Source organism: Crotalus tigris, unplaced genomic scaffold (genome assembly GCF_016545835.1).
Source record: "Crotalus tigris isolate CLP2741 ecotype Arizona unplaced genomic scaffold, ASM1654583v1 scf7180000023830.6690815, whole genome shotgun sequence".
Classification (NCBI taxonomy): domain Eukaryota; kingdom Metazoa; phylum Chordata; class Lepidosauria; order Squamata; family Viperidae; genus Crotalus; species Crotalus tigris.
In genome coordinates, this window is record NW_024100214.1 from 4,262,922 (window position 1) to 4,277,030 (window position 14,109).

The following is a 14,109-nucleotide window of genomic DNA, read 5'->3' on the forward strand; positions in this document are numbered from 1 at the left end:
CTGAGCAGTAGGTTTCTCTTCGTCTAGTCAAGGAGATAGTGGAAAAGAAGAAGAGACTCCAAGGTTGCTAATGGGTTGTTCTAATTACTTACCAGACAAGTTGTTAAATATATGCCTTTTAAATGCCATCCTCAAGGTACTCAACAAGGCAGGGTGAGCAATACCTTGGTGTTGTGGGAAGGATTTTTTGTGTGAAAATTAAGCGAGTTGTCTCTGTATGGGGTAGCCATAGAGTTGTGTGATGACGTGGATTGGGAGTGGGGATGGTGATGTGATAAGGTGAAGTACTGAACTTCAGGATAAGCTTTGCTGACGTTGGAAAAGGCCACGTGATAGGGGGGCAAAAGGTAGACTCTGTCATACATAAGTAGAAGTCACTAACGCCATTAGGATAAATGGATAATGGGCTTAAAGAGAATAAAGTCTCTGAGTTTCTATACAGAAGCAAAGAAATATGGTGATATCAAGTGATGTTGATGGTTGAGTTATACATAGAGGTATGCAAAAGCTTTGAATGGAAGCCACTGAAAAAGCATGGTAAAGGACTGTGTCCTTACGAAAAGACAAGCCCTTTTATTTATTTATTTTTTTAAAAAAATCAAAATACACTTTACAATTGCATGAGAGTAATAGTTATATATCCTCTTATTTTTACTCTAGAAAGGATAGTAAGATAATTAGTGGATTGTATGTTTTCATGCAGAATGTTCAGCAAAGCCTAATTAACAAAATTAAGAAGCTGTAGACAATAGGAAAGTAGTTCTAACACTACTAGTTTGAAGAGATGAGCCTGAATGGATCATGGGCTAAGGCAGCTTCATATATATATATTCAGTCTTCTTCCAGCTGATTGTATGTACTTGTTTCAATCTTTCTGAAGGCAGTGTTCTATTATATCAGTGGTTCTCAACCTGTGGGTTGGGACCCCATTTGGGGTCAAACGACCATTTCACGGGGGTCGCCAAACAACACAGTCCGCCATTTTTTCCCCCTTTTCTTTAGCTGTGCTACTCCCTTTTATTCTATTGGCTTTTGAAAGCCAACAGAATAGACTCTCTTGAATAGAGTCTAATTCTATTGGCTTTCAAAAGCCAATAGGAATTGTCCAGGCTGTCTCTGCCCTGCTGAGCCCGCCAAAAGTCCCATTCTGCAAACGGTGCTGCACCAGTTGAGTAGTCCTCGACTTACGACCGGTTGAGTAGTCCTCGACTTACGACCGGTTCGGGATCGCGGCATTAAAAAGGTTGAGAACCACTGTATTATATCATTTTATGGTGTTTTGGGGATAGGAGTGGCAACAATACATATTTTCTAAAAAAACAACAACCAATAAACGATAAAGAGTAAAATATTAAAAAACCTGGATAGATAATTGGAAATATGCCCCTTTCTGAATGGTAATGATGACAGAACTGATTTCAATGTCAGTGGCAATTTATTTCACAGCATAGACAGCATGGCAATTTATTTCACAGCAAGAAGTAGAATTAACTGTTGCTGTTAAGTTTGTAAGTGAAAGACTTGCAAAAAGTATTCCAGGGAGGACTGGAAGTATGGGATTGCAGATGTATACTATTTGCATACTATTTGTGACTAAGACTTTGTAAGTTAGTTTTGCATATGGTAACTATGTTTTTCACTTGAAAACATCTATAATTCCATCCATAGAATAATGGCAAAGTAAATTATGGCTCCAAGACTTGATGTATTTTCAAATACCCTTACATATGAAAAACAAATAAGAAGAATTCAGCTTGGAAACTATTAATGAATTTTAATTCTACGTAAGGATGGAATTCTTTATAAAAAGTTATATTGTAACTTTTTGCTTTGACTTAAGAATCATATAAGATATTGTAGTTAATTATTGATTTTAGTAACCTAAAGTTCTCAGTTGATACAAGATACTTTAATGTATAGCATTAATCTAATGCTATTTTGAAATTTTAATTTAACCTTATGCTTGTTTAACACAGTGAAAGATGAGGTGAAATGACCACATGTTATTATTAATTAAATTATTTAAATATATTGGCCGCCCAGCTCCAGCGGACTCTTATTGGTGTACAAAACTAAAAAAATGAATAAACCACTAGAAACATGAACATATTAAGCATCAACAAATTGAAATGGGCTGAAATTGAATACTTTCATCAAAGGGTCGCATTGTATACAACGTAAGACATGCAAAATAACAGAGATCATCCAAAATTTTGATCTTACTGACCGAGCAATATAATGGAATGAAACAACTGTTCATTTTTATAAAGAACGCCAACTACAGATGGCTTGGTAGCAAACCCTAAAGAATGGTGTGAATGCATTTTGGTATCTATGTCTCCTTTACTCACCCTAACTTTAGGTTGCCTCCTTCCTTGTACAGGTAGTCCTCAACTTACGACCACAATTGAGCCCACCATTTCTGTTGCTAAGTGAGACGGTTGCTAAGTTCATTTTGTCCCATTTTTACAACCTTTCTTTCCACAGTTGTTAAGTGAATCTGGCTTGTCCATTGACTGCTTGTCAGAAGGTCGCAGAAGTCGATCACATGACCTTGCAATTTACGACATTGCAACCGTCATAAATACGAGTCAGTTGCCGAGCATCTGAATCTTGATCAGATGACCATAGGGGATGCTGCAAAGGTTGGAAGGGTGAAAAAACCAGTCATAAGTCACTTTTTTTTCAGTGCTAACTTTGAATGGGTCACTAAACGAACAGTCGTAAGTCAAGAACTACGGATATTGCTTAGTTTAGAGAAGATTTGATATACCTCCTGCAAAGTCTTTTGTACTGATTTGCTTTTGACTTGCCTCCCAATGTACGTGAGCCTAAACAACTCTTTTGCCTCTCCCTCTTTCTGAAATGCCCAGCTGGATGTTGTGCAGCAGGAGTATATTCATCAGTCGGGTCTGGACCAGATTGACTTAATGAAAGCTGCATTTCATTCCAAAGGCGACTGGCTGGCTACTGTGGAACAACGGCAAGGAAGCGGCAGTGAGATTGAGATGCAGCTGAAGCTCTGGGCCTATAGTGAGCAGACCCAAAGGTAAACAGGTCTGAATTTGTGCTGGACAAAGGGAGTTGTATTCCTATAGTTTCTACCTTGCAGAGCAGACACATAACCCCGAGATCATTTTAAAGCATAGATTTTGCTTTTAGACATGGAGAATGAATATCAAGACTTCAAGTGTCTCAAGAGCCCAAGGACGGGTCATTTTTTTTTCATAATTGGCCTTTTTTACAGCGTTGTTTTGAGCCCCAGGGAACGGAGGCCCCCAGGGAAGCAGAGCAGTGACTTCACGACATAGTGCAAGTGGGCAGTAACATCGTTTATTTCAGGGAGAGATAGATTTTTGAGGAAAAAAAAATCTGTGATTTATGTGCTGAGCCTCCAATTAATCTTAACATTGTCACTCTGCATTCCCAGCTAAAACGGCCAAAGAACTGAAGTCCCAAGTTAACCTAGTGGGCATCAGTCTGGAGAAAGCTGGTATTCCATTTCTGATTTGTTACACAGGTTAACCTCGATAGGACTTGGATGGCAAGCATCTTCTCAGTGTTCCCGGTGTTTCAGCTACTTTTACATTCTGGCTTCTATTTTTGTACAAGTATAAATGTATATCATTTACCCTAAGTTGACCATGCTAATTATCAGCGGAGTACTTAGGAAACCGAATGATGACATGGAACGAGTGGCAACCTACCTTATTTCTCATTCCTATTCCATTTATATAATTAACATAATACAACAGATGGTTTCTGACAGTTGGGCAATTCCAGTGATATCTATAAATCACCTCCTAGATTCAATAAGTAGAGAGATGCCTTACAAGCCTTACATTGCTGTATCCTCTTTTTAATGTTCGAGGATATGAATTCGATAGAAGAGTATTAACTGTACAGGAAAGACACACTCTTCTATGAGGTCTGTTTAATGTAAATGAGAATGTTGAAACAACACTTCAAAATAAGGTAATGGCAAAGTTGTATGAATATTTATGTGTAATTCGTCAGGAGTCAAGCTCAACTCAGAGGCAACTACTACGTTTTATATCTTGATATATCTTTATAACCAGATCTATTTCTTATACTGACTATTTCTATCAGTGGTACAGTAGTATAGAATGCCCCACTTTTATTTGAGGATAAAAATGCAACACCATCAATTGGAAATTGTAATATCCAATAATTACATCATCCATTTACTTGATATGATCATTGTTCAGAATTAAAATATGTAATATATCAAGCCAGCATAATATGACAAGCCTTGAAGCCCATTTCCTTTATGAGAATACTTTAATATATACTTTTTTGATGTTAGCTTTACTCTAAACACACGAATAAATACACCACATGAGGACTGCATAACAGCGATGTGTTTCCGTGACACAGATGGCTCTGAAAATGTTACTCTGGTAACAACCAGCAATGATGGACACTTCAAGGTCTGGATGCTGCTGATGGATAAAGACAGTGAAAGTAAGTAAAATGGGGAGAGTAGCCTTCATTCATTTGCAACGTGAATAAAGTGTTCAGTTTGGGCTTTTTAATGAAATTAAGGAATTGGAGGAACAGCCGAGGATTGATTACAGTGCAAGGTGACCATTTCCTGGTTGGTTCTCTAAATCTGTAAAAGGCCATGCTAAAGGCTAAAGAAAAAAGGATCTTTATGACGTTTCTAAAACTCAGATAAGCAGCATGACTTACTTTTATTTTTCTGTTTCCTTCTGGAGTACGTACGTACGTATTTGTGTGTATTTGTATATGTATGTATTTAAATAGGTAAAAATTAGCTCTATGCAGAGAGACATGACTATGTCAGCTGTTCTATGTGCGGTCAAATTTGACCATTGGCAAACTTTGCAACTGGAATAAAATCATATATATTACAAGAGAAAAAGACTTTAGCGTAGCTGTGATTGAACTTCTGTGATTGATGGCAACTAGGATAGGATAGGAACTCTGTAACTGTAGTATTTTCTTACCCCTTTACATTCAATCATGAAAGCTTGCTAATCTTTATGGGACATTTTTGTGGAATTGTCAGATTTTTTTTGTTTCCCCCTTAATTTTAAGTTTCTGCATTTTTCCATGTGTAAAATACCTACTCTTGTAGAAAAGAGTGCTGTTTATACTTGAAAGTTATTTATGGTTTTCATAATCTGGGCATTTAAAGTGGCAGGTAGGAGCACCTATTTAAGAAGCATCTATCTTGCTATTTTGAGTGTTGTGTTTGAGCTTTTTTTGTTTGTTCGTTTCTTGATGTGGTATATTCAGATGTTGTATTAAATGTAATGTGTCTTTCATGACTCTAAATTCTCTCTTCCATGTGGTCTGAAAGGAGATGGATTCCAAGAAAAACTGCAGCCCTGGGCACAAATTAGTGATTGCAAATAGCTTATTAAGAAGCCTTTTAAAAGTGAAGTCTCTGGATTTATGTTTGCCTCAGGCAAACCTCTGCAGTTGTGGCTGGTAGCCTAGGATTTCTTTTGAACGAAGTGCCAGCAAAAATACAGTCACTTATATATGGCCGTGCTTTTTAGCAAGATTCCATTTTGTGTAGAAATAAACTTAAATAGCAAAGATTTGGTTTTTTCACTTTTTTGCTTGCCATGGCAAGTATTACTCCCACACAGTGGTCTCTTGGTTCAGAAATTTCTGTCTCTTGGATAGAAATATTCCCCAGCAATCTGTGGCTTTTCCTGCTTCAGAAAAAGAGAGAGTAACGTGCGGTTTGTGTGGAATTGATCCACTGGACTATCAACATGGACTAAGCTCTCCTTCTTCTGTTCCAGTGGAAAAAGAAAATGGGGTCTCGTTGGTCCCACATTAGTTTGATATTGCTCCATTGCAAAGAATTGGGAGTTTTCTTGCAAGGAAAGGAGCAAGTGGATACCTCACAAGCGAACCAGGCCAAATTTGTGAAATTAAAATTCTCCCATGATCTTTTCCATGCCATTTATATTCCTTTCCTAAATCCGTGTGCCTCTTCCCCAGCAGGTGAAAGCGTAACTTGGACCTGCGATTTTGTGGGCAGCTATCATAATTATCAAGCTACAAATTGCTGCTTCTCTGAAGATGGCTCTTTACTCGCTGTTAGCTTTGACAAAACGATCACCCTGTGGGATTCTGAAACGTGGGATTTAAAATGCACTTTCTGCCATCCTCCAGGGACTATAACGTATGTATTTTGTATGCTTGCTCTTCCGGGTCTTATAGCTTTGCTTATTTAGTATTTAAATGGCTTTTTAAAAAGTTCATTTGAAAAGTGTAATGTTGCAGTTTTCAAAAGTGAGTCTGAAATGCTCTTCTCAGCTTACAACCTGCCCTAATTAATTTTAGAACAGGATCTGACAATAGAGACAACAGTCTTCATAAATTAACTCATTTTCTGTGCCTGGAACAGCACATGCAGTATGTATAATTTTAGCTTAGATCAGGACCCTTTGGGTTAAGAATAAAACGAGGGAAGAGAGATAGCGGGGAAAAGGTTGAGATTAAAAAAAAATGTAAAATTGCTTTTCTATGAAACTAAAATGCGCATTGGAATAACAAGCAAAGTCATTGGGCCCTCTCTTGTATTCATTTCTGAACTTCCCGCAGCCAGTAAAAGGAGTCTGGTTAACATGAATGATTAAATCAACAATTCATTATAACTAAGGATTGTGGCTGCATTTGTGCTTCTCAGTAAATAGATCACCCTTTTGAAGTGTGAGCGCTTGTGATACAATATTCTTAAATAGGTAAATTGATGGCTATAGTTCTCAATGCCTCTCTGCCCTCAGTCGGCTTGAATTCCTCACGTTTGGTTGCTACCGCAGTCAAAGCCAGTTCCTCCTAATTTACTGTTCCGTCAGCAAGACAGTTTCTGAAAAGGTCTAAAATTGATCGTGACCTCCTGCCTGTCAGCACTTGCAGAGAGCCCTGTTATCTGAAATGGTTTCAACAGAACCGTTTGTTCGGAAGGTGCTCTTTTTTTCAAATGACTTCCTTGACCCTTTTTGGGTAAACATTTGCTTGATTGCTGTTAGTAGGCGGTTTGAATTGTACCGTTGTAAAATGGAATTTGTTCCCAGGTCTGTACATATAGTCACTGCTAGGACATGTAGGTTAAAAAGACCATAAAGTTGCTCAGTGGTGAAATTGGAAGGCTTTGGCTAACCTTAACTCCTGAACGTCCAGCTGGCCAGAACATCAGTGATGTCCTTCCTTTTGCAGGAACTTTTTCGATGTCCTTCTTGTTTACCTTTGTTCTCCAAACCACGATAGATAAGTTGCTGTTGAGCATACAGTATATCACTTTGAGGTGTATCTTTGGCCAGCATAAGAGTCTTATAACCAAATTGGAGAAATGAGTTTCTGAGATAGACCCTGGATAATGTAGAGGGGGGCATATTATGAAATATCTCGCTGAACTGGGGACGATCAGCTCTTTTTCCACCAGTTTCAATCCTGGATGCTGACGAATGTAGCAGTGAATGTTACTGGCGAGATTGGGAGTTGGGCAACTATTCTGACCTTTCCTTCCTTCCTTCCTTTAGGAGCCTATGCTTTGGGAGGCTCATTTCTTCCAAATATCTTCTTGGCACCACCAGCAGTGGCTTTTTGTGCTGCTGGAACTTGCTGAATTGTTCATGTAAGTCTTTGCTTTTACTTCTTGCCTCTTCTTTTCTCCCTCGGAATTTTATGCTGCAGTAACCCAATAGTTGAAAGAAGGGGTCCGTGCAAACAAAACCTTTTCAGTTTTCATTTCATCTGGGAAAAGAACATCCTTTTAGTACCGTATTTTCCGTCGCATAAGGCGACTTTCTAAAGCATGCAAATCGGCTCCGAAGTCGGGGGTTGTCTTATACGCCGAGTCGTCTTATACGCCGGAAATTACAGTAGTTTCCGGCATATAAGGCAACTTTCTAAGCATGCAAATCGGCTCTGAAGTCAGGGGTCGTCTTATATGCCGAGTCGTCTAATACGCCGGAAAATATGGTAAATGTTTAACAATAAATGGCAGGTTAATCCACTAGCACATGCCCTGGATTACTGTTACTAACTACCAGCTGCCTGCTATTATTAATTTGTGGTACATTTTGCCAAAAGATACTGAGTTAATCTGTGTCTTTTTGACAAATGGCCAAAATTTTTGTTCAGCTGAAAACTAAGCTGTTAAAGAGATGCATGAAGTCCAACTGTTAGAAGATCATTATTTATATAAATAAAAATGTAAATGTTCGTTTGTTCAAAATCTTAAATCTCCGAAAGTTCTTCACCAATTGCTTTGAAATTTTGACACAACGTTGCATTCGAATACGCACGTGTTTTTATATACTTACTAGATATCACACCTATAGATGTCACACCTGTGACAGATAAAAACATGCTCTTTTTGAAAAACAGCGCCGGCAAACCAAACAATCTCTATATCTGCACAGACAATGGAACAACAAAAAATATTGTATACCCACAAGCATTGTGAAATTAAACATATTACAAACGTGCGCTTTCTCTTTTCTTTCTTTTCCATTTAACCAGACTGAGCCACAGCAACGCGTGGCTGGGTACAGCTAGTACAAAATAAGATGGATTTTTTTATATTAAATACAAATTGAAATGAGTCATTTAGCATCAGCAAATTTATTCCGTAGTCTAGTTTAGGATGCTGTTAGTAATCCTGTCAGGAAGAGTTATTTCGTTAGTCTTACAACGAGGGAAACTCAATGCCACTTATATGCGGATAGCCTGCAGTGGAGTTGGGAGAGGGATAACTGCCTGTCCCCTTGCATTGCTCTCCTATAAATTCAGAGAATTGGAAGTTCTTCCAGAAGAGTTTTGAGGAGCTGCTGGAGAGGTGGGAAGAAAGACCTATTTTAGGAATAAATAAATGATTTACAGAAATCCAGGCAACTAAACAAAATCTGAAAGCCACAAGACAAAATATTCTAATAACCAAACAAGAGGAGGACCAGCAGAGTTGGGTGCCTCAGTAGAAAACATCCCATTTCCTAGCCCTGAAACATTGAGCAGGTCTCTCCTGACTACCTGAGAAGACTATGGTGTTAGACCAGCTGTCCCCAAACTTGGCAACCTGGCCGGGGGGGGGAAGGAGAGGGGAAACGGGGGGTGTGAGTTGGGAATAGGTCACGGCCTAGTAGTGGGCCACAGCCCAAGGGTTGAGGACCTCTCTGTTAAAGGGATCTAAATAGTAACCATTATATGAAAATTATGATTTTTTTTGTCTGTTTTTATTCTTGGCAAAGTGTAATCTGCCTTTGTCCTATGGATTTAGAGAAAACTAATTGTCTACTGGAGCACATTTTAATGTATTTTATTATTAAATAAAAGACTAATAGTAAATTATATGACTAGTTGAGTTCTAACGGTTCATGATTTCAAAATGTGAATCTATCAGGGTTATGCTTATCCCGTGCCACTTTGTATGGTCTCTCCTTTCCAGATGAACTAAACAGAATCTTTAGAGCTGATGGCGGCCAAAATGTGATTGATGGATTTCAGGACACTTTTTTGTTCTGTTGGGTAACCTTAGGCCAGCCATCATTGGGGAACACCCTCTTAGTCTCATCCCTTATGCAAACCCTACTCAAAATATTTTGAAAGTTGCATTTGAATTGAATCTGCCTCTCTTGCAAGTTGTGCCCTTCCTAGAAAAAAAATAATTCTTTGCATAGTCTGTGGTTCTTTTTACTGACCTGATTATTTTTCTTTTCAGTGGAATGGAGTGCCCAGTTACATGTCAACATTCTTCAGCCTGATCATCTGTCTGAGAATATTGTCGCAATTTCTCAGCACTCAGAATATTCAGATGGTGAGAACAAAGAGACCTCTCTACTTTGTGTAGAATGGTTGATCCCAGTTGTGGTATTATCATGCCTAGAAAAATATTTTAGATTTAATGCCACTTAAAACAAACTTTTTAACTAGGCTGAACCTGGAAACTTAGATCCTACCAAAAACGTAACAGGAAATTCAGTGTAGTTAGTTTTTCAATCTTTTCCTTTGCTTTGATACTGCCTGACCTTTCTGCAGAGGGCTGGGTCCTCTTGAATATGAGTAAAGGTACAGAGCGATGCTGAGGTAGAAGTGAATAATTGCCAAAAATTGATTAATGGTGGAACTTCTGAAATGAATTTTATCTTAGGATCAAAACCCAATTACTCACTGTATTTGGAATAAATAACATATAGAGGGAGTTGTTTTCCTTTGGGGGGTATCTATCTGTTAGTTATTACTTAATCTCTTAGTGTTAAAGCAGCTTCTGGTTTTCAGATTTTTGTTACAGAGGAAGAAAAGATGTTTTTAAAGAGAACCTAGTAATCTTGATATCAGTTTTATAATAATACTGTTTCGCTTTATGAACAAGCCATTTTGGTTGAGAAAATAACAGAAAAAGTACAGAGTTCTGTGTCTGAATCCCATTGTTAAAAAACTGTCATGGTAGGTAGGAGTGAAGGCCATATGAAAAAATCAATCTTTTTTACCATTCCTTTTCCTGAACAGTAGCCATCTCTACTTGATTTTCTCCAAATCTAGAGGTTAGGATTTTGAACCAGCATGATAGTTGGAAATTCAAGGAGTTATGAGTCCCAATCTATGAATGGGACTAGTTGGGGAAGGCTCAGCTAGCTTATTTCTCATCAAGAGGTGTCATCTGGCAGTGGTTTTCTCACACTATTACAACTATAATGATCCAGTTTGGCTCTTCCTGCCAGATTAATTGTTAAGTTGGCCTTATACAAGATTGATTAGCAATATCAAGGCTGGGACTCCATGCTCTTGGGATCGTTGTGGCTTTGTAACTCAATGACTTCAACTCTGAGTCAGAAAAACAGACAGGGTTGTTTTCAAAGGCTAAAGATATTCTTCTCTGCTTTAGTGTTTGTGTTCAAGCCCAGCGAACCACGGCCCTTGTGTATCCAAAGGAATGTCTGCAAAGGGAAAGTCCAGTGGGCTATCTTTGTTCCAAGAGATGTTCCTGAATATATTACCTCCGAAAAATATCAGTGGCTTAGCCAGTCTCAGTTTTATTTTCTCACTGAAACGCACGTAAGTTCCGAGTTTATTAAAATAATTTAGACCAGAGGTGTCAAACTGCCGACCCGTGGGCTGGTTGCCTCATGCCGAGGCCACACCCACCCCAGCTCCGGCAATGCAAAAAAAGCTGCGATATGTCATGACACATCACTTAGAGTGAAACTGATAGGGATGACTAAGAGATCTGAAAAGAGGCTATAATATTCATTTTTGCCAGTCTTTCCAATAGACTGTCACTACAATATTGTCCTAGTTGGGGTGGGAGGTAGAAACAAGAAAAAAATAACTTAAAGACTTTTGTGGTTCCTGACACTTGATCGCCAATGTACGATAACGGATATGGCACAAGAAGAAGAAGAATGTATATTTAATCTGAATGCTTTTATTTTTTCCAAAATGTTTTTAGTATTTTTAATTGCAATATATTTTTTTAAATTAAAAAAAATTATTGACTGGGATGGACAGCTATAGAAATTGTATACATACATATTACTTCTGCAAGTACTAATGACACACTCTGCATGCTTCTTTAGTAATAGGTCCTGTTTGTTCAGAGGCTCTTAACTCCATTTAGGATTGCAACTTAGATAAACTATATTTTGCCAGCTATAGAGATTTTGCTCTGTCAAATGTTTTGACATTTATGGGCTTCTCTGAGCAACCTGCATTTTGCATAACTCTTAACTGTGTCAAGATATAGATTATTTTCCTGCAATCTAATTCCAGCCAGCAATACTACGCCGATATGAAATTCGGCCTGTCTAAATCCAATATTGCTTTATATGAATGCTGTACTTGGTTTGTTGGTAATGTATTCTCCCCAACAGCACTAAAAAAAGAGTGTTATTTGGTCATTATTAGAGGGAAAGGAAATTCCCTATAATAATATTTAAAAGGAAAGGCATTGTTCCAAAGAGTAGCAAATTTTTTTTTTTACTACCCCCCATGTTTTGGCTAACAGCCACATCTCATATTTAAATTCACCTAGTTCTATATCCATATGCTTCTGGACTGGTATTTTGAATGGTGTGCGCCATTTTAAAAACTCATGTAATTATAAGGATACCTTTCCTGTCTGTAATCTTGCTTTTCTTTTCCCTTCTGATTGTGTAGGAATTAATGACTTTTAGCACAAAGACCCCAGAAGAGAGACTTACGCCTTCCAGTAGACAGGTATTAATTTTCATAGCTAAATGACTTATGAAATGAATGAAAACCCTTTTTTGAATGCTGAGTCATATTAAAATATTTCAGTGTCTTAAGGCAAGGCCTACCTCAGTGAGTGTCTCTGAATCCAAAAGGCTGTGTCAAAAATTTTTCCCCTGCTCTATCTACAACACTATCTCTTTTCACATTGTTCTTAATTTTTCATGTCTCATCACAGGACACCTATCTTTCACCTTCTTTGGCCAGGATAGTATTGAATCTTTTTCATTTAAGATGGCAAACACTATGGAAAAAGTTGAGACACCCATCTACATGGTGGATACCAATAAAGATGAATAGTGAGAGTTGCCAATTAAGTTTTGAATGCTTAAGTAAAAACGATATCTGCAGATAATTTTAGCTTTGTTTTAGTTGAAAGAGTGAAGGTTGCTTGGAAGAAAATACTGCATCCAAGGATTGATCCAAGATGGGTATGATATTTAATTTTTCCAAATTAAAAATCTACCTTAAATAGTATAAATATATATTATAATTTACAATTGGGTTAAGATAAAGCAATTCCAAATGACAATTGGCCTTCATCTCAAGGATTTATAGTATCTTTATTGGAGTTTTGGGGCTCTTAAAAATCACGGAGAAGGCACCAAGCTGGTTATGGATTGCACCAATCTTCTGGCCAGGTATTGCTAATTCAACCTTGCCTTCCTAATCTGGTACCTCCTAAGCAAGTTGAAGGATGCTTTCTACAATTCCCTCTGCTGGTGGCATAGTATAGATCAGTGTTTCTCAACCTTGGCAACTTTACGATCGTAAAGTTGCCAAGGTTGAGAAACACTGGTATAGATAGACACTCTAGTTCCACCAGGATACAAAGGCTGACCTAGTTAATGACTGCCTATCATCCTATTGCACCTGACTGCTGAACAAGCATATGCTCCAAAGATAAGTTACTGTTTTCTTGTTTTGTAGCACTTCTGTTCCTGTGCTTGAAAATTATTTGCCTATGCCTTAATGTAGATGTGGTTGTTTTTCCATCTCCTTCTTAGTTAGCAGTTGAGGAGAACATTTCCATGACTCCTTTTTACCTCTTGCTGGGGAAGCATCGGCAGCAAATGAAAGAGGGAATGGATATTGGGAAAGTTCCCGTGCAGAATCTGCTAGGTCAAGAATCACCTGCTATTAAAGAAGTAAGAATGGATCTAAGTCATACTCGGAATTTATACCTTTGCAATGACCTCTTAAGAAAGTGCTCTAGTCTCACTGGCTTGTGTTTTCTCCCCAGCTGCTTCATACTCCAGCACATGTGTTACCTTCAGCTTCTTTCCTATGTCCTCTTTTTATTCACTCTTTGCTGGTGCCTAGAACAAGGTAAGAAACCTGAGAGGTCCCTCAGATGTAATATACTAAAATGTATTGTCCAAGTTTGGTTGAGAGGGGATCCAAGCGCAGAGATATCCATGTAGGCTGCATGTATGCTGCTGTGTTCAGAGATTTACGAGATATCCCATCTGCCCTGGCAGGAGTTCTAAAAATGAATTAACTACTGTCACCTCTCAAATCAAACCCCCAAATCACCTGTTAGGATTAGATTATTTGCCAAGGCGCAGGATGTGAAACATCCGCGTGTCCTTCCTTTGCCCTTTTTACTTTGTACACTTTCCTTTTTTGTCCAACCGATGGAAAGTAAGTGAAATATCAGCTTAAGAGAGGGATGCTTCCTCTTGTATTTAGGATATATTTAGAACAGTGGTTCTCAACCTTTTTAATGCCGTGACCCCCAACCGGTCGTAAGTTGAGGACTAAACCAGTCATAAGTTGAGGACTACCCAACTGGTCGTAAGTCGAGGACTTTCCCTGCCCAGGAGCGCCGCGCATGCGTGGTGCCGCCCCCTG

General features: G+C 38.4%; 1 protein-coding gene and 1 long non-coding RNA gene across 6 annotated transcripts in view; one reads left to right on the top strand and one right to left on the bottom strand.

The window, feature by feature from the left end:
- The window catches only part of WDR75 (WD repeat domain 75), a 27,907-nt gene that overhangs the window by 12,061 nt on the left and 1,737 nt on the right, over window positions 1-14,109 (top strand). For 2 of the 4 annotated variants that reach the window (XM_039321919.1, XM_039321921.1), the window contains exons 12-20: window positions 2,874-3,049; window positions 4,328-4,485; window positions 6,004-6,187; window positions 7,548-7,642; window positions 9,728-9,823; window positions 10,892-11,061; window positions 12,163-12,222; window positions 13,263-13,403; window positions 13,499-13,584. In XM_039321919.1, coding sequence (XP_039177853.1) covers window positions 2,874-3,049; window positions 4,328-4,485; window positions 6,004-6,187; window positions 7,548-7,642; window positions 9,728-9,823; window positions 10,892-11,061; window positions 12,163-12,222; window positions 13,263-13,403; window positions 13,499-13,584 — 1,166 coding nt within the window. Of the gene's footprint in view, window positions 1-2,873; window positions 3,050-4,327; window positions 4,486-6,003; window positions 6,188-7,547; window positions 7,643-9,727; window positions 9,824-10,891; window positions 11,062-12,162; window positions 12,986-13,039; window positions 13,404-13,498; window positions 13,585-14,109 lie in introns of those variants that run through there. The other 2 variants (XM_039321920.1, XR_005554043.1) reach the window with 2 other exon arrangements.
- The window catches only part of LOC120298319, a 24,360-nt gene continuing 18,729 nt past the window's right edge, over window positions 8,479-14,109 (bottom strand). The window contains exons 3-4 of one of the 2 annotated variants that reach the window (XR_005554044.1): window positions 9,708-9,888; window positions 8,479-8,840 (exon numbers count right to left, since the gene is read on the bottom strand). This is a non-coding gene — a long non-coding RNA (uncharacterized LOC120298319). Of the gene's footprint in view, window positions 8,863-9,707; window positions 9,889-14,109 lie in introns of both variants that reach the window. The other variant, XR_005554045.1, reaches the window with a different exon arrangement.